The sequence below is a fragment of the Ictalurus furcatus genome, chromosome 8 (genome assembly GCF_023375685.1).
Source record: "Ictalurus furcatus strain D&B chromosome 8, Billie_1.0, whole genome shotgun sequence".
In the NCBI taxonomy this organism is placed as follows: domain Eukaryota; kingdom Metazoa; phylum Chordata; class Actinopteri; order Siluriformes; family Ictaluridae; genus Ictalurus; species Ictalurus furcatus.
In genome coordinates, this window is record NC_071262.1 from 1,548,473 (window position 1) to 1,569,060 (window position 20,588).

Below are 20,588 nucleotides of genomic sequence, written 5' to 3' on the forward strand. Positions count from 1 at the left end.
TAGATTAAAGGAGATAAATTGAACGGATTTTATCGAACGGACTGTAATGAAATGTTCTCAAAACAGATCTCGAACGTTTTTTTTTTTTTTTAAACAAGTTCTGTCTCTTCCTCTTTATGTTTTAGACAATAAGCCGCACTTCCCGTACGCCCCGGCGGTCTCGTCTCCTGGGCTTCCCTGGCCCGTCATCATCGGCATTCCCGCCGGCGTGGTCTTCATCCTGGGCACCGTCCTTCTGTGGTTCTGCCAGTCTAAAAAGCACTGTTCCTCAGGAGCCATCGTCTCCGCCCAGGCCAACGGCCATCGCCAGCCTCCTCGAGAGCGGCCGCTGCCGGGAGCCGATAAGGACTGCACGGGCTCGGTGAGCTACGAGGAGTACCTGAATCAACAGCAGCAGCAGCAGCTCCTGCTCGGCCCCAAGGTCTACCCGAAGATCTTCACAGACATCCACACGCACACACACTCGCACGTGGACGGGAAAGTGCACCAACACCAGCACATCCACTACCAGTGTTAGCCTCCCGATAGTCCCGCAGGGTTCCTCTTCAAGAACCGTGCTTCTTCATCCCTCGACAGCGACCTCACCAGTGGCAGTTTCTCATCGCATCGTTCGGAATCTGCAGAACTTCAACCGACTTCAAGCGAGAACGCTCGGGCCGGGCCGGGCCGGGCCGCGCCGCTCGTTCTGGAGAACACGAACCCGTACGAATACACGAGCCGGAAAACCGTTTTCCTTACGGGATATCAAGAGCATACTTCCACAAGATTACCATGAGACATGGCTAAAGGAGAACACAACATGAGCAACTGTTTCACACAAAGCTAAACAGAACAGCACATTTTCAGGTCAGTCCTGGACCATGTGCACGGTCAATGGAAGAAGAAGAAGAAGAAGAAGAAGAAAAAAGTGAATGTACTGTTGCGAACACTGAGCTTGGTCTTTTCGGCCTCGTGAACCGCCGCCTCTTTGATCAGTCAGCTTTAACGCTCGTCCACAAATCCTCGGTCTGTGGACGTGGCCAAACGGGAACGTTTTCCATTAGCACCAAATGACATCGAGAACTGTCTGTCTTACCGCGAGCTAAACCGAAACTGTCCGTCAGCGTAGGTGTTTGCAGGTATACGCTATTTTACGAACTCTGCATACGCCAAATTCGGATTAAACGCGGATGCTGACACGCCCTTTACTCCTAACCGACCGCATGAGAGTCTATACTGTATGTCCGTGTAAGTTCCCGCCGATTCCGTGAGCTTCCGCGTATCGGTCGGGAATTCCGTCTTCGGTACGTGAACGTCGCGTTATCGGTCTTTTGCAAACGTAGTCGGATGTTTAAGTGTCTCTCTCTTTTAAGTGTAGCTCCACTTAATGGATTAAAAACAACACAAGTGCCTGGTTGTTGTTCTTTTTTTTTTTTTAATTTTTGATAAAAGTCTTTAGTGATATCCGTTATAAAGGTTCAGGTACGGAATAACGATACGAATTCCTTTCTCTCAGGTGCCCTTTAGATCGAACTGGTTTGCCTTTGGACACGTTTTTATTATCTTGACCACTATATTATGAAAAACTGTGCAACAATGCCTTTGACTGCTCGAGTAACGGCAGCCCGCCCTTCCTGTGTTTTTGGTGCTAGGGCTTTAAAATCAGACCGAAACGCCGCGACGGTGCGAGAACGCCGTTCCCCGCCCCGTCGTCCCTGCTTTATCCGTGATTGCCCAAACGTGGACGTGCAGAACACACTGCCGAGTTTTGGAACCCATGTTAACGCACTTATTCGGCGGTTCCATCCGCAGCAGCGAGAACGATTTCGGTGTTCCGGTGTTGTTGGGAATCGCTCCGGACGCAAAAACCCCCGTCTCACGCTCCAAGTTAACAGGTGTAGTTAATTTATTTGCTAGCGTTATATTTTTGTGACCGTAAATTGGGCATTATATAAATGTTTTGAACCAAATAAAACAAAACAAGATATAGATTATGGTTTTATTTTTGATTATTATTATTATTATGTTGTTGTTGTTGTTTTTTTTTTTTTATATATAGCTGCGATGTAAGCTATGTAGCATATATCATAAGTGTAAAATATTTATATGTGCATTTTAAAAAAATTAAATAAAAAAAAAGTTAGAATTTTAGTTATCTTTGTACGGACAATCTTGTACAGTCAGGCCTCTTTTTACGTGGTAAAGATGTTACGTTTGTCACAGTTAAAATCGTTTCCAATAAAATGATCAATCTTTTTTTTTTTTTTCTTCTTGTGGCTCAAGTTGTCTTGTTTTTGTAACGGTCGTGTACGAGTCCCTCGGTCGTCCTCGGTGTGAAACGATGGGTTTCGACTCGACGTCACGGAGCCGCTGTTGGAAAGGGGCTCAGATACGCAGAAGATGCTGGAAAAGAGAACAGTGTGCCGGACCTGGAGGATTTTTTTATTTATTTTCTTTCTTTCTTCCTTTCTGAAGAACGTTTAACCGCTCGGGACAAACGAAGGGACCCGTGAACAACCGTCGCACCAAAACATCAAAACGTCACGTCGCCGATAATCCAGGTATCGACGCACGCGCAGTATTAACAACCGAGGGTGTGTAAACTTTTAAACCGGTTCGTTTGGGTAAATTCGGTTATTATTGGGACTAAATAATAAATAAAAAAACTTATTGCAATTTTGATATATGATCCCTATTATTATTAATATTATTATTATTATTATTATTATTTACAAATGATGAACATTCGGCACACTCTGCAAGGCGGATGTAAACTCATGACCTCGACGGTAAATATTAATGGTTAAAAAGTATGTCGTGTCATTTATTTACACATGTAAAAATAGATATTTATTTATTTTCATATGTATAAATAAAGACGTATTTAATCAGGGACCAAGCTGTACTCGGTTCCACGGTTGTGCATCTGCGACTCTACATTCCTCGACGTTCTCCTCTTTTGTGTTGTTTTTTTTTTGGAACAGCCGTGCGTGTAGAGGAGAACGAGCGCCTTCATGGATTCACACTGAAACGGAAACTCTATGCATCTGTGAAGGCAACACCTGGGAATACCTGCTCGCTCCTTTCAAAGAATGAGCCCTCTGTTTGCATTTCGGTCTCCTTTCAGACAATCCGAAACGGTTCCGCAACAAAGCGGCGGTTTGAAAGGCCGAAAAATAAAAACAAAGGGGCGGGGGCTTTTGGAATAGTGTGCACAAGCGGTTCCTCTTCGATGTTTACCTTGCTGGTATGAAAGGGAGTAACGCGGAAAGAGAGGAAGAAAGAGAGAGATAGAGAGAGAGATGGAGGTGGGGGTGGGAGGTGGGGGTGGGGGGTGGGGGTGGGTGGGAAGAATCTGTAAGATGGGAGTGGAGCCAAGGCCTTTAAAGTCTTCCACAAAACCGTGACAAAAGCAGCCTAATCTCGGTGTTGTCTTTCGGCCCTTTCTTTACACATCCTGCCAAGGCTCTGCCTGAGAGGAAAGGAATCTCTCGGCAGCCGCGCTGACATCACTCACGCACGGGGTCTTCAAAGGCATGCGCATGCGGGACATCTGCGCCTGCACGAATGGGTGAGGAAGCGCGTGCGAGTCTTCCGCTCGTCCGTCCCCGTACTTGTTCCCTTCATCCTTTGGAGTCACGTCTTAGTTCTGTCCAGGGGAAACGTTTTCTGTTAGTGCTTTGAAGGTGCAGGATGATGAGGATGATGATGATGATGATGAGCTGCTTTTCTTCTGCCTTTCATGAATGCCACTCAGTGATCGGTTGAAAGAAACCAGAGCGCTTGGTGAACAGAGAAAACACCGGTACCGTGGTGAACAGGTGGTGGAACACGCTGCTCACATTAAACCCCGGCCTTCCGAGAGCGTCCTCTCAGTTTAGCTTATTTCCTGTAATTACTCAGAGGAGTGCAGGTCGAGGCCACGTATATATTGTCTTTCGCTTGCGTAATTGCAGGACGTTAATTGATCTCAGGCGCAGTGAAAGTCGTGTGTACGGTGCCGTGAATGATACGGGAGAAATCATTACATCTGTTGACGGGTTTTGTTGGAAGGAACGCTGGAGATGAAGCAGCACGGAGGTTACAGAAGAGGCAGCGAGGAAACACTGAGCAAGCGCGTGCAGAGGACCGCGTTCGCTTTTACATGTCCGCGCCTCTTCTCATGAACTTTAGACCTTCAGGACATATCGCATACGTGCGAGTGTGTGTGTGTGTGTGTGTGTGTGTGTGTGTGTGATATACTCCGTCTATTGTGGAGTGCAAATGTCTGCACACTCGCAGGACTAAATGAAGAAGACAACCTTTTTTATACCAAGACGTGTAGCGTGTTCGAGTACACAGACCTTCATCAACATGACTACCAGGAGAGATCAGATCGTACGGAGAGATCTGAAAAAACATCAAAAAGACGACTTTTTTAGTGAAATAAGTATTTAGCAGCTCGATAGCTAGCATTTCCCTTTCTCATCTGACAGATCTGCTCTACTTGTACATATTATCTATCTATCTATCTATCTATCTATCTATCTATCTGTCTACCTGTCTATCTGTCTACCTGTCTTCCTGTATCTATTTATCAGTATGTCCATCTTTCGATCTATTAATCTGTCTATCTATTCATCTTTCTATCTATTCATCTTTCTATCTATCTATCTGTCTGTCTATCTGTCTGTCTGTCTATCTATCTATTCATCTATCTATCTGTCTACCTGTCTTCCTGTATCTATTTATCAGTATGTCTATCTTTTGATCTATTAATCTGTCTATCTATCTATTCATCTTTCTATCTGTCTGTCTATCTATCTATCTGTCTGTCTATCTATCTATCTATTCATCTTTCTATCTGTCTATCTATCTATCTGTCTACCTGTCTTCCTGTATCTATTTATCAGTATGTCCATCTTTCGATCTATTAATCTGTCTATCTATCTATTTATCTTTCTATCTATCTATCTGTCTGTCTATCTGTCTATCTATCTATTCATCTTTCTATCTATCTATCTGTCTATCGATCTATTCATCTTTCTATCTATCTACCTGTCTTCCTGTATCTATTTATCAGTATGTCTATCTTTCGATCTATTAATCTGTCTATCTATCTATTCATCTTTCTATCTGTCTATCTATCTATCTGTCTGTCTATCTATCTATCTATCTATCTGTCTGTCTATCTGTCTGTCTATCTGTCTGTCTCTATCTGTCTGTCTGTCTGTCTATCTATCTATCTGTCTGTCTATCTATCTATTCATCTTTCTATCTATCTGTCTGTCTATCTATCTATCTATCTATTCATGTGTGTATCTATCTGTCTGTCTATCTATCTGTCTGTCTATCTATCTATCTATCTGTCTATCTATCTATCTGTCTGTCTATCTATCTATCTATTCGTCTGTCTGTCCGTCTGTCTATTCCTGTCATTCCACATATGACCTTTTACCCCTGAACCCCAGTGTGTTATTGATGTTGCCTCCAGGCAACAGTGTGGATAAGATATGTACATATTAGGAGTCTAACTGTAGTACTTCCTGTCAGTGAATGTTCCTGTGAGCGATTATTGCGGTCCTTCGTTACGAGTGTGAAAGCAGCCCCATGTGACTACTGAGAACATGTTGCACTGTTGCCGTTTCTGAACGCGAAAACAAAAACATCAGCACAACACTGCATGGGGAAGAAAAAAAAAAAAAAAAGAGTTCTACCTGCATGCGAATAAACGATTCAAGATGTTGTGGTCAGAACGTTGGTGTGTAAATCATTTCATTACCATCGCACAAAGGCTCTCTGTTGTATAAAAACAGCCGAGGTTTTGGAATAATGACTTTCGGAGGTGCTCGCTTTATCTCTCCTAGGTGGCACGTCTCGTTTGTTCGGCCCGAGGCTGTACAAAAGCGAAGGTCTGATTTAGATTTTTGTTTCCGCAATGACACAATGACAGCTGCTCGAGGGCCTGACGCTCGCTCTCGATGGGTCTGGAGCAGGAAATTACCCCAAATCCCCGCCGAGCCCGAGAGTTCATGCATGTTTCACGTGTACAATAGTGTCTGTTCGCACCTAGTCCCTTTCGCAGAGCTGTGCATTTCCATGAACTACCGGCGCGGCCCTCGTTGCTGTAGGCAACACAAAGGAAACACACACGAATGTGAGTTACCGGTTTGGGCAAATCGTGGCATGTGAAGTGATGAAAACCGCTTTCTATTCACATGCATCCATTATCTGTCATGTTCTGCAAAGAGCACAAATACAGAGAGAGAGAGAGAGAGAGAGAGAGAGAGAGAGAGAGAGAGACGTGGTATGTAGAGTAGATATTAATCACTCACGCATTTAAATCCCACATTGTAAACAGTAGGGGTTGCACAGGCTAGTCAACTAGTTGACGAATACATACACTAGCCAGCGCTGTGGGGATGTTGACTAATCGGGGTTCTGGAAAGAACAGTGAGGCAGACGGGCAGTAAAGAAAGCAGACTAAAGCTAATTTGTTAGTCTGAAAATATTTGAGAGTAGATGAAGCACAACACGATGCTGGGAAAAGAAATAGTCTTTTAATGGACCATTAACACGGGGGTTGGGGGCGGGGCTTCGTGGGTAGCATGTATGCCTCACACCTCCAGGGCTGGGGGCTCAAATCCCACCTCCACCCTGTGTGCACGAAGTTCGCACGTTCTCACAGTGCTATGGGGGTTTCCTCCGGGTACTCCGGTTTCCTCCCCCAGTCCACAGACCATTTCCGAACTATGTACGAATGTGCGTGTGATTGTGCCCTGCGATGACTCCGCCTTGTACCCCGAGTTCCCTGGGATAGAATCCAGGCTCCCCCACGACCCTGTCCAGGATAAGCGGTACGGGTACGGGTATGGGTGGATGTACGGACCGATAACACTTTGACATTGGTTTGTATGAATTGGTTATTCAAGCGACGACTCCAGGAGGAAGTTGTTATTGTTCAAGCGAAATAAAACCGTGTGAATTGCGCAAAAGAACGCTTTCGGAGCCGCGGGTTGCAAATCACTTATCCAATCCCGCTCGGCTAGCTTAGACTCGTATCGGCGGTGCATGTCAGGCTGGTCCAGAATAGCTTTCGGATGCTACCGAGGTTGTAGTCGACAGTGTCGGAAGAACCTCCTAAACGCCGCTGGCGAAAACGTGTCCTCCATACACACCGTTAAACTATAACAGGATCCCGCACCTTGTAGCTTGTGTGTGACCGTCAGCTGAAGTGACTCGTTCTTCGCTGCACAGATAAATACACAGCCTAAAATTAGCCACGTCCTGAAACAGTTATCCGCTTTAACTACGGGAAAGATGAGCAGTCGACTACGTTTTTTTTGAACTACTAATCGACTGGTAAAATGAGCGGTTGTGCGACCTTCACTACACAAACATATTTGTGACCTGAAAGTTCCACGACTCCCCCAGAGCCACGGCTGGACCACTGAGCATGACCATCAACCGCTCCGTTCTGCGCTCGGATTGTGTTCTGCGTCACACTGGATAAAAGCTCCTGCCAAAAGGAATAAATGTGAATGTAATCAGATGTTTATTGTATATTCCTGTGCCAGGGTTTGATGGATTTGGTGCCAACGAAGCTTGGCACTTCCTTTCCTAATGTTATTGTTGGCAGTGTCTTTCTATTCTCCATTTGAAAGTTGTACCTGCGCACGGCCAAGACCGACTTCCATCTCAATTCCGCTCATCTAAATGACCTTAATTTGACCTTAATACCTAATAACTCACAATTACACTCATTTCCATCCTGAACCGAGTTCTCTGATGAAGTACATAATCGCTCGAACATGTCTACCGCGTACCATTACACGGCACGATATGGACGATTTCATTCAAGACACAAGAAGCCATATGTGTGTGTGTGTGTGTGTGTGTGTGTGTGTGTGTGTGTGTGTGTGTGTGTTTGTCTTTAGCGATTCATTATCTGCGTTTGATGTGGTTACGGTGTCCGATGTTTGCTTTTACATTACCGTGACAGCGTTTTCTTGTGTGTTCGTGAATAGCTTTTCCTTTCCTCTCTTTCTATAGTGGCCACTATGTCTGATGTGGTCATGTCTGATTCTTTATTTATGGTTGTTCTTTTATTTACAGATGTCCTTGTATTATATTGCGTTTAAGCTTAATTTAGCTACCGGGCAACTGAACCAATCGATAACTAAAACCGTATCGTGTATTTAGATTGAATTACTTCCTAAGATAAACAGTAATCGTGGAATAATCACGAACAGGGTCATAATTATCTATTATTGCGTTCAGAATAACTGCTGTCCATAAAGTAGGGAATATTAGAGCGGTTACTTCACAACTGATATACTTATATATATCTATCTATCTCCAGGCTGACTTTATTCCTCTTGGATAAAGATAAGTATAGCGGTTTGTTTTTAGGCTTCTTGGACCTGCTGCTTTCCTGAGTTCCAGTCTATTCGAGTCTGCCTCTCACATCCAATCTGCTTCGCCGTGACTCCGTCACGAGAAGCTTTACGCCTTGCTCACTGCATGCCTGACCATCTGTACGATACAATTAAGCCATTGTTCAATCTCCTCTCAGTCTGAGTGGGCTTAAAAAGCCCAACATGTGTAACCTTATGTTCAATTACGGCCATTTGAGTGGCTCGTCAAGCTGCGTTTAGAAACGTGTAACTTAATGCTCGGCCACCGGTTCGTAGCGGCGCCGTGAAAACGCGCCGTAGACTGTCCGTGCCAACTTTTGTGGAGACGTTTTTGTTCCTGTCTGTCTTCGGATTCGATCTCGTATTCGAAGACTATTTAGAGAGTAATAATGACTGCATGAGATTCGTGCTGTTTGAAGTCCAAAGCCAGAGGCAGGTTGGCCAGTACCAATACAACCTCGGCATATGGAGCTAATGAGCACCAGGTGCGTGTGTACGTATGCCCATACTTCAGCTATACGTACTACCAACCAACTCTTCCTCTAACTCCCTCTATAGGTTCCCGAGTGCAACTGCACAATTATGTACAAAAAAATATTTATTTTTTTTTACTACATATTCCTATCAAAAGGAATGTAACAGCGGAGTATTATCACTGGGTAGACTTTGTCCTAATGGGACAATATGACAATCAGAATCTTCAGTGTTTCGCTTTAAGGCTGGTTTCCTGATCGCCAGGTTCCAGCAAGATTTTGTGAGTTTCCTTTGCATTCCATCGAGGTGAGCAGTCTGCAAATGTAACTGCCTGCAAAGATTGTTTTGCCCTGTTCTAGCAATCGTGGGACGTAATTATTGTACATACACTCTTTCTCTCACTCTCTCTCACCCATACACACACACACACACACACACATATATGCTTCTTACTATCCTTACGAGGACCTCCAATAATACATAATTATCAACGTAGCTCATGAATGCTGTCTAAACCTAACCTTCATCTCAGGAACAAAAAAATTCTCCTTTCGTTTTTTTTTTGTCTGTTTAAAAAAAAAAAGGCAGTTTTCCTTGTCAGAATATTCCAACTGTCAGATATTCCTATCCTCATGGGGACATCTGGTCCCCACCAAGACATGAAAACATGCCCGCACACACAGTATACCACCACATCAGGAGAAAACAGCTACCAGATGTGCCATTACCAGAGCAAACCTAACATGCACAGAGGTAAGACAGAAAGACATTGTTAAGTGTAGAGCGATTTGTAATACAGTGTGATGCGAAGAATCAGAAGCAGATCGCTTCAAGAGCACGATCTTTCTGCGGCATCAGCTTCAATTTACAAAGATAAATGTTTCCCGTCGAAGTCTTTCAGAAACTCGTCTAAGAGTTACGCAACGCCTTTCTTTTATCTAACAGTGTAATAGCTGTCGCTCGATTTTCTCATTTCGTACAGCACTCTCATTTGGCTGTAGAGTAATTTTAGGGTTTGCCTAAGTGCTTTTTTTTCTTTCTTGCTTCTTTCTTTCCAGAAACGATCTCCTACCAATCAAGAACGTCCGCCAATTACACCGATTCCGGCAACTTAACTGTCGGATGTCTCCGTGTAATGAAAAAAACCCCAAAAGAACTCTGTAAAAAACCGTCTACGTGCAGGGTTTGAGCACTTGCCATCCCACTCTGTAAATCTTAAGTGCAGTTGTGACAGGCTGAACTGTGCGATGTAAGGAGATACATTTATACCTCGAGGCAGTACAGAGATCAAACAAAGACTTCCGAGGTTGCGCTAATATGTCGTGTCTGCCATGTAACACAAGCCATTTAGCACGATGACACAATTATGTTTTGCATGTCTCTTCACACAGCAGTCTGATTCACCACATGCCTTACAGGGACTGGAAGTTGGACTGGGCTACTGGCGTGACTCATACTGGCTCAAAGTTCCGTTTCGTACATTTCTCCCCCCCCATATTTCAAGCACAATATCAAAGATGCTTCTCAGCTCAACTTGACAACTTTGACGTTTGTAATTCGCCGCTCGATTTTCTGCTTTTCAGCACAAGATATGCGGTGCGCGCTTTCAGGGAGTCAAAAAGATTTTCGCGTTCGTTTACGCCGCACGCCAATGAATGAATGAATGAATAAATAAATAACTAAATAAAAGCATGTCTGAATCAAAGCAATCACTTTAATATGCCGGATCGTCAACGCGCGACAGGGTTCAAACGATTCAGTGATATGGTATTTATGAGTTTGGAGAATAAAACGCTCTCTCCGTGCAGATTCACAGGTGCGGCTGACGTGCAATGAATCACACTACATCATATTAAAATCCACATTCACAGCCCGCTCATGCCACGTCTGTGATTGATTACTGCGAACACAGACATTTAAGGGAAGAAAAAACCCATAAAGTCTATTATATCATACCCTGAAGCCTTGGCTAATATGAAACTATTGTGGTGTGAGCAAAGGGGAAGCTACAAATTGCTACAGTTGTTATGCGTAGGCATGCATATGTATATTCTTGTCCTTCTGCAGATGGTTGAACACAAGAACTTGTCTTCAGTTTAATCTGTTGTGTTTCCAGGGAAGCATCATAGTAAAGCTGTACAAGAATAGCCCCCTTGTTCTGTAGTCACTTGTGATATTTTAAGATCGTCGCTATAATATGTCAGGGCCGAGGTCCCAGAGAGGACATGGAGGGGTATTTGTAAGCTGGGGGCGTTTTGAATACGGGCGTTTCCCATGGCGTTGCTCTGCGATACAGTGTGTTATTGGAGGACGCCAACGTGGGTTCCTTCAGGCTACTGGAAAGCACTCTACTGAAAACAGAAACAAAAAAACATCTCATAGCTCCCATATCACAACCAATATACACTCACTGCACACTTTACCATCAGAACGGGGGGGGGGCATATATGATCTCTGCGATTCTGACTGTGGCGAGATTGATTGCTGGGTGCCAGATGGGCCGGTTGAGTGTTTCTATACCTGCTGATCTGGGAATTTCACACACAACAGTCTCTAGAGTTTGCTCAGAATGGTGCAATAAAGAAAAAACATCTGGTGATGTTTACGGAAAAGCTGTTTTGATGAGAGAGGTAAACGGAGGATGGCCAGACTGGTTCGAGCTGACAGAAAGGCTACAGTAACTCAAATCACCATTGTGTGTAATTGTGGTGAGCAGAAAAGCACCTCAGAATGCACAACCTTGAGGAGGATGGGCTCGCCAAAACTGGACAGGTGAAGACTGGGAAAAAGCGTAGCCTGGTGCGATGAATCTCGATTTCTACTGAGGCACAAAGATGGAAGGATCACGATTTGGCGCCGACGGCATGAATCCATGGACCCAATCTGCCTTGAGTTAACAGTCCAGGATGATGGAGGTGGTATGACGGTGGTGATGGAATGTTTTCTTGGCACACTTTTGGCCTGTTAACACCAATCAATCATGGCTTGAATGCCAGTTCCTTTTTTGAGTACTGTTGCTGACCATGTACATCCCTTCATGGCCACGCTTGACCATCTTCTAAAGGCTACTTCCAGCATGGAAGCAAAAACTCGTCTCAAAACTGCTTTCATGAACCTGACGATGAGGTCAGTGTTCTTCAGTGGCCTTCCCAGTCACCGTAACTGTATCCAATGTCAACATGGACCAGAATCTCAAAGGAATTTTTCCAACAGCTTGTGGAATCCATGCCATGAAGAATTGAGGTTGTTTTGAGAGCAAAGGGAGGCCCGACCCAGTATTGGTACAGTGTTCCTAATAAAGTGCACAGTGAGTGTATATGTGCTGCAACACACACACACACACACACAATATATATATATATATATATATATATATGGTTTTCGGATCTTAAATTCATCTGCGTCTAATTCTCTGATCTGGAAGGAAATTACCTGACATCGGCACTTTGTATTGAGTGGCTACCCATAGTGCTCTGACTTGGTGTTCTGTGGTGAATGGTACCTAGAGAAGAAGATTTAGAACTTAATTTCCCATTGCTTGCACCCTTCTTTCTTTTCCTGCAATATATACACGAGGCTCAATCAGAATATGCTAGGGGTCCACGGCTGAGGGAAGGCTGAGATCCACTGGATTAGCAGCTTGATTTCTAATTATAATTAATTATAATTATAATTACAGCCTGTGTACCGACTGTATGCCAAGTACTGCACATATTATACAGTTTCATACAAACAAACTGCAAACCAGGACTTTCTTTAGAAGGCGTAACAACTACAAATGTACATAATTGTCTGCTCACTCAAATATTAGCCAAGACAACGGAGCTCATTTATCAATCTTTTAGTGAGGACTTGTGTAAATGTTTGTAGGCCAAATCAAACTACAAAATCCTGCCAGATTTATAAAAGTCTCTGTAAGTCTGATTTTCTTCAGACTCATGGGAGCACGAGCATTCACAGCATAGCTGCTTTACTGATACCCACAAAGCCCCATAAAAGGCAAAGCTCGCGGAGATGAAAATGACACGATGATGACTAAAAGGTGGAAGATCTCTTTCTAAGCGTGGTGTGCACTGAAATGTTCCTCTGTTACAGCTTGGCTACCATCGACACGCCTTAACTCTAACTCCTTTTATACAGCAGCGTTGTGTCCTTGTTGAACGGCTAGTCTTATCGCGCTCCCTTCATGGGTTCGTCCGTGTAATTAATACGAAACGACCGAGTTTCACAATTTAAACCTGTCAATGTCATCTGTATATACATTTGCAGTAATAAATCCCAAATTATAAAATCTGAAGCCTCGGATCACACGGCCGAAAAAAGAAAAGAAAGTCATCTTAGCAAGTGAAAATATCTTGAATATAGTCATGACGATACTCAAATTGATCTAGTATTTCTTATTCTAATGTTACAATAAACCAAATATGAGATCGTTGAACCTATTTCTAGGCATTTCTATTACTCATTTACTCAAGCTGATACTTTTCGTGTTCTGTTGGCGGAGTATTTTGCGTCTTTCTAGAATAAATGCTTCAAATGAGCAAAATGATCTGCCGATAGAACAAGAGTATTTCGAGTTTGAAATGAGTACAAAAGGCTTGAAATAGGTTTAATAGGAGAATATTTTCTTCATCGTGGTCTTATAATACAAAATACTAGATAAATCGGACTACATTCAACGTATTTCCACTTGCTAAGATGTCGTTTTTTTTTTTAAAAGTCGGGAGCTCTCTTGGGATTCCGACTTTTTCCCGAACGAACTGGTGTTTCTCGCGTACAAGCTCTTTAAAAGCGAATGATTTAGGAATAAATTTGTTCGCATCCAGCTTAATAAATGAGGCCCACTCTTGTCTGACATCTGATGTTTGGTTGATTAGTTTCGCTCTGGTACAAAACTAAAACAGTGAAGAAGTGAAAATAGAATATGAATATTCACCCAGGAAATTTGGGAAAATTGTGTATATTTTGGTGTTTTTTTTTTTTTTGGATTACACGTTTCTTTAAATACTAAGCTTTCTCTTAATCTTGCTCTTCTGAAACGATTCACAGAATCCACTGCGGTGGGTGGGGGGTGGGGGGGGAGGTGGGGGGATGAAAGTGTCATCAGCAGAACAATATTTGACAGACTAACCTATCCGGCCATCTTGTGGTGGGCTGATGAGACAAAGTCTGGAAACGCTTCCAGGCATTGAGGGCTATTTGGGAAAGCAAGAATTTAGAAAAATGATGGTTATATCAAGATAATGATAAATTTGACTTCTTGTAAACACTGGAGCATATTACACATGGAAATTCGACAGATTCAGAGAAAGAATAACTTGGTCATTTGGGCATGGTTGAGTTTAGTTATATTTCAATAAATACACCACCGGTCAAACGTTTAGACACACTCATTCTTTGTTTTTATTTATTTTCCACATTTTAGAATAATAATAATAATAATAATAATAATAATAATAATAATAATAAAGTCATCAAAACTCTGGAATAACACAAATGGAACAACGGGAATTATGTTGTGATAAAAAAAAAAAAAAATCAAAATAAATCAAAATAATTTCATATTCTAGCATCTTCAAAAAACAGACCCACTTTTTTTGCCTAGAAAATGAATTTCCAGAATTTGAAAACTTCCAGAAATGAATTCTTGGCATTTTTCTCAACGGATTTCTTGAGGAATTTCCCTGAGATGCTTTTTTAAACAGTATTAAAGGAGTTCACACTTACGCTGGACTCTTATCGGCTGCTTTTCGGGGAGATTTCTCTCCGAGTCGTCCGTTTAAAAACGTCTTTTTTTTTTTTTTACAAAAAAAAAATGTTAGTTTTCGAACGAAAGAAACGAATACGTCGGCACGATTATATTTCTGTCTACGTCACCGATTTCAAACATTTAGCCGTACACCTTCAGCTCAAGATCATGAGAAACATTACAGTCGAGTGTCTCCAAACGTTTGACAGGTAGTGAGTATTTTTAAAGACTTATCGACTTACTTTACTGGAAAAAGCCCTGCTGTTGATGTCCATGTTTTCAGTTCTGAAGGAAAACAATGACATAAGCATCACTAATAGTTGACACTGATTACACAGCACACAATCTGGCCACTTCATTTGCTTTGTGCATTTGCTTGTGCTTCACGCCAACTCAGGAGTGCCCCCTTGTGTTGATGTTAGTTAGACTGCTTTAACATCAGATGTGGTCCATGTGGTACTCACAGGCTTGTCCTGGATGCGTGGCGGGACAGACACACTGGAGACGAGTAGGGGATTTTTGTCACTGAGGGCGCTGATGAAGTTGGAGAAGATGAGTATCCTTAATGAAAAAGAAACCAACTTATCAGATTATCAAAAGAACATACAAACGCACGGGCGTTTTTTCTTCTGATGATTAATTTCACAAGCTTTTAAAAAAATTTTTTTTTTCAACTTCTCGTTTATCTTTCTATTCAAATTGTAGGCATAGCCAGTATGAGACGGAGGCGGTTCGGCTCGTAAAAAACGATTCGGTACAATTAAAAATGTTTATGAAGAATACGGCGCACTGCAGGAATTTTGGCACGCATCAAAAATTGAACGGAAATGATTGCAAAGAAATATTACACACACACACGTCAACTCAAATTTTGCACTCGGGAAACGGGAGGTACGTATGATCGGTGTTCTAACAAAAATTATTATCCTAACTACTTTTTTTTTTTTTTTTTTACAGATAAGATTTTTGTCCTCTCAGGAAATGACTTACACCTCTAAGAGATATTTTAAATAAATGCAAAATTGCCGTTCTTGAGAAAACTATATTAATTCGCTCTTCGTTCCCAGTAACACACCTGTTGTCTTTAACCTGTTTCCCTGGGGTAAAAAAGCACACATTTGTCATTCAATCTAAGAAGTTTACAGATGGTTGTTGACAGCCCAGATAATGAGCCCAGGTTTTTAAGCATAAAACCCCCCAAACCTGGTTGCCTCTGCCAAAAGGTTCAGACTTTCAACATGAACTCCTTGGTGTTTTTCCTGTTTTACTGCATTACAACCTGGAATTAAAATGGATTTTAATGTTTTTTTGTTTTGTTTTGTTTTGGTTTGGTTTTTTTGGATTGTGTAAACCAAAAACCATTCGATCAACACAACTTGCCTACCACTTTGAAGACGAACAAAGACGAGCTTTTTCATTCCACTTCAACAATTTGGACTATTTTGTTAGGTCCATTACATAAAATCCAAATAGATGTCTTTTTTTTTTTTAATGGATTCATAATTCCAGGTTGTAATGCAATGACATGTGTCTTAAGCCAAGGCATAACCCATAAGGCAAATCAAAAGAAAAATGGTTAAAGAAACACAAACTCAGTGTTCCATCCATCCATCTTCTATACCGCTTATCCTTTTCAGGGTCACGGGGAACCTGGAGTCTATCCCAGGGAGCATCGGGCACAAGGCAGGGTACGAATCCATCACAGGGTACAATCACATACACATTCACATACTACGGACACTTTGGACTCGCCAATCAGCCTACCATGCATGTCTTTGGACTGGGGGAGGAAACCGGAGAACCTGGCGGAAACCCCCAGGGAGAACATGCAAACTCCGCACACACAGGGCCACGGTGGGAATCGAACCCCCAACCCTGGCGGCGTGAGGCGAGCGTGCTGACCACTAAGCCACCGTGCGCACAAACTCAGTGTTCTACGATGGATTTGAACCCTATCTGAAGTGCTCGGTGATGCTGGTAAGTGCTTCGTGAAATTGCCACTAAATTTGAAATAATTAAAAAAAATTTTAATCACACTATTTAGAAATGTCTAAATAGAATTATACACAGCCCCTGACTGTCTGAGCTCAAAATATAACATTCTGCAAGTGACATCATACTTGAATTTTCTCATTTTCGTGAAGAGCGCCGATAATTCTCCAGGGAGAACGTCCTGTATGATATGCTTTACCTGGTTTGAAACGACCGGAGGCATGCAAATCCCTGTTAGACTGTAATCCCACTCTGGAACTGGAGAAAAACACATACTGTATAAAGGCATCATGAAGCTTTTTCTGCATCACTCTAACCCCTAAATGCATTTAAACTCACTGGCCCCTTTTTAAACCAAACACTTATCAATCCCTTATAATAAAAAGCTGTATTACATACAGTATAATTGAATTTACCCATCACTCTTTTCAGACCGTATTAAGAGCACTAAGTTCCCATTGTAGAGCTGTAGGAAGCAATACCTTTGCTGCTGAAGAGCTACTTCTAACTTTGATATGTAGGCCTTCTGCTCGGTAATTTTTCTGCGTAGAACATAAAGAACATTTAGCCAGGATTTACGGAACAGTTTCTACTTCACGGGAATTTTCCATCTAATCGAAATCCTCACTTCGACATTTGTTTCATCTCTTGGTGCATTTTGATTAGAGTCTCCTTCATTTTTTCGCTCTGTTAAAAACAAACAGGGAGCGTTTGATCAGACACGTCTTCACTTAATATCACAACGATAAAGGTGGAAATAAAACCGTCACATAACTCGTAACTCTTACCTTGTGTTGGTAGTGAGATAGTAACCGTTTCTGGTGTCTTGCCTGGAACTGCAAGACCTAAACAGTTGAAAAACAACAACAAAAACGGTCTGCTTGATCGCCACGTCAGATTCGTAGCGCTCACAGCGTCCAGAGACGTCACGAATACCCGATTACACTCGACTACTCGATGCTCTGACCACTGTTACGCTCACCTTGCTTATCTCTGAGAGGTATTTGATGGCAGTAGTGCTGATATCTGAGAAGAGTGCTCTGACCTCTGAGCTGCTCTGAAACAAAAACAACAAAGATATGTTATAACTCTAATACTTGTAGACATAGGTATTATAAATCCAACAGGAGAACGGTAAAAGTCTGACGCGACTTACTTTGTCTGAGAGTAGAGACAGCTGACATTTCGCTTTGCAGATCAGACACTCGCCTTCTTTTCCTGCCAAATAACAAAAAGGAAGCAATATCCCCCCCCCCAAAAAAAATATTACAAAACATACACTACTAAAATTCCTCTTTGTCATTCCCACTGAATGACTGCAATTAGTAAGAGTATGCTGTGTGTACCTTATAAAGCGTCAACTCATTGTTTATGCATTACATACATGCATACATGCGTGCATACTAGAACTAATACTAGATAACTGATGGAGATAAATTACCTTTTCGAAAGCATATGTTGCAGAAAATATGGCCACAATTTGTCAGAGCCAGGTGGACGTCCGGTCCTGGAGACTTAAAGCACGAATTACAGCATATCCACGCGGACATATTCTGCACGATTACATGCACTTTATGATACAGATTATATTTTATAGCTACACGGTATATTAACCGTTATTAACCCATTGGGCACAATGATAGAAGAGTCTCACAGTGCGTAACTGTCAGACTGCTCAGGATATGTTCAGTATTATTCAGCGATACTGAATAATAAGCACTTTTTCTTCAGTTTTTTCAATTTTATTTTTATTTTTATGTTGCAGACATTAAACATGTAATAACTGGACTGAATGTAAACACATATCATAAAATAAATTTGTAATACGTGAATGTAAACAGTCGGACTGACATGTGTGCCATTTCAAGAAAATGAAACTAAAGGACTCGAACGGCATTCTGGGTAATGTAGTTAACCAGTGAAAATAGTCCCGGGTAGAAAAGAACGTTTAAACGAGTTGTAATTTCATTACCAAATAAATCATGGACGCCGTTAAAGATCACATAAAGATTAATATTAAAGTTTATAAATATTAAAGGTTAATATCAAATATCAAATATTTAGCTAAACTACACAGACTCGGCTAGCAAGCTGCTTGTTAATGAAGAGAATATGTTCGACTCCTGTTAGAGAGTAGATTATTAAAGCGTCCGGTCATTTTTGTCACTAAATAATACATGGAAATACCACAGCTGTTGGGTTGTTCTGTGTGTTATAACCATTCCACCGGCTGTAGTTGGACCGTTTACTGTGTGTTCACTTTAGCGAAAAAGGCTAACGCGGCTAGTCAAGTCGTCACTCAGCGACGCGCGTGAAATAGTTTTCACCACCGAAGCGCGCGAGCGTGCATGACTGGGTTGCCAGCGCCCTTGGAATCGTACTGCGTTCTGATCACGAGAACACAAAGCAAAATATAAAAACATATAAACATGTCTGAAAACAACACGGAATTTAGACTATAATAACAGGGTTTTTTAAACAGCATAATTGTCATAATTGTTTTTGTGCTGTGATAGTTGATTTGGTTTTGTGTTGGGATAATGTTGTTGTATTGTAGTGTTTGGTTTTGTGTTGGGGTAATGTGTTATAGTATTTGGGTTTGTGTTAGGATAATGTTGTTGTATTTGGTTTTGTGTTAGGATAATGTTGTTGTATTGTAGTGTTTGGTTTTGTGTTAGGATAATGTTGTTGTATTGTAGTGTTTGGTTTTGTGTTAGGATAATGTTGTTGTATTGTAGTGTTTGGTTTTGTGTTAGGATAATGTTGTTATAGTGTTTGGTTTTGTGTTAGGATAATGTTGTTGTATTTGGTTTTGTGTTAGGATAATGTTGTATTGTAGTATTTGGTTTTGTGTTAGGATAATGTTGTTGTATTTGGTTTTGTGTTAGGATAATGTTGTTATAGTGTTTGGTTTTGTGTTAGGATAATGTTGTTGTATTTGGTTTTGTGTTAGGATAATGTTGTTGTATTTGGTTTTGTGTTAGGATAATGTTGTATTGTAGTGTTTGGTTTTGTGTTAGGATAATGTTGTTGTATTTGGTTTTGTGTTAGGATAATGTTGTATTGTAGTATTTGGTTTTGTGTTAGGATAATGTTGTATTGTAGTATTTGGTTTTGTGTTAGGATAATGTTGTTGTATTTGGTTTTGTGTTAGGATAATATTGTATTGTAGTATTTGGTTTTGTGTTAGGATAATGTTGTATTGTAGTATTTGGTTTTGTGTTAGGATAATGTTGTTGTATTTGGTTTTGGGCTAGGATAATGTTGTTGTATTGTAGTATTTGGTTTTGTGTTAGGATAATGTTGTTGTATTTGGTTTTGTGTTAGGATAATGTTGTATTGTAGTATTTGGTTTTGTGTTAGGATAATGTTGTTGTATTTGGTTTTGTGTTAGGATAATGTTGTATTGTAGTATTTGGTTTTGTGTTAGGATAATGTTGTTGTATTTGTTTTTGTTTTAGGATAATGTTGTTATATTGTAGTATTTGGGTTTGTGTTAGGATAATGTTGTTGTATTTGGTTTTGTGTTAGGATAATGTTGTTGTATTGTAGTGTTTGGTTTTGTGTTGGGGTAATGTTGTGTTATAGTATTTGGTTTTGTGTTAGGATAATGTTGTTGTATTTGGGTTTGTGTTGGGATAATGTTGTATTGTTGTATTTGGGTTTGTGTTGGGATAATGTTGTATTGTTGTATTTGTGTTTGTGTTGGGATAATGTTGTATTGTTGTATTTGGGTTTTGTGTTGGGATAATGTTGTGTTGTAGTATTTGTGTTTGTGTTGGGATAATGTTGTGTTGTTGTATTTGTGTTTGTGTTGGGATAATGTTGTATTGTTGTATTTGGGTTTTGTGTTGGGATAATGTTGTGTTGTAGTATTTGTGTTTGTGTTGGGATAATGTTGTGTTGTAGTATTTGTGTTTGTGTTGGGATAATGTTGTGTTGTAGTATTTGTGTTTGTGTTGGGATAATGTTGTGTTGTAGTATTTGTGTTTGTGTTG

General features: G+C 41.3%; 2 protein-coding genes across 2 annotated transcripts in view; one reads left to right on the forward strand and one right to left on the reverse strand.

Moving 5' to 3' along the window:
- Positions 1–2,235, forward strand: part of fgfrl1a (fibroblast growth factor receptor like 1a) — a 43,386-nt gene extending 41,151 nt beyond the window's left edge. Inside the window, exon 7 of the mRNA XM_053630438.1 lies at positions 126–2,235. Coding sequence (XP_053486413.1) covers positions 126–517 — 392 coding nt within the window. The 3' untranslated portion in view covers positions 518–2,235. The remainder of the gene's footprint in view (positions 1–125) is intronic.
- An 8,237-nt stretch (positions 2,236–10,472) lies between these two features.
- On the reverse strand, positions 10,473–19,485 carry LOC128611240 (probable E3 SUMO-protein ligase RNF212). The gene is made up of 13 exons (XM_053630617.1): positions 18,778–19,485; positions 18,032–18,143; positions 17,747–17,808; positions 17,573–17,647; positions 17,379–17,435; positions 17,219–17,277; positions 17,073–17,132; positions 16,790–16,848; positions 15,063–15,159; positions 14,841–14,883; positions 13,981–14,044; positions 12,282–12,426; positions 10,473–11,200 (listed from the first exon to the last, which is right to left on the reverse strand). Exons 2-13 carry the CDS (start codon positions 18,138–18,140, stop codon positions 11,050–11,052), a joined length of 981 nt encoding a protein of 326 aa, XP_053486592.1. The 5' UTR covers positions 18,141–18,143; positions 18,778–19,485; the 3' UTR covers positions 10,473–11,049.
- Between the last annotated feature and the right edge of the window lie 1,103 nt (positions 19,486–20,588).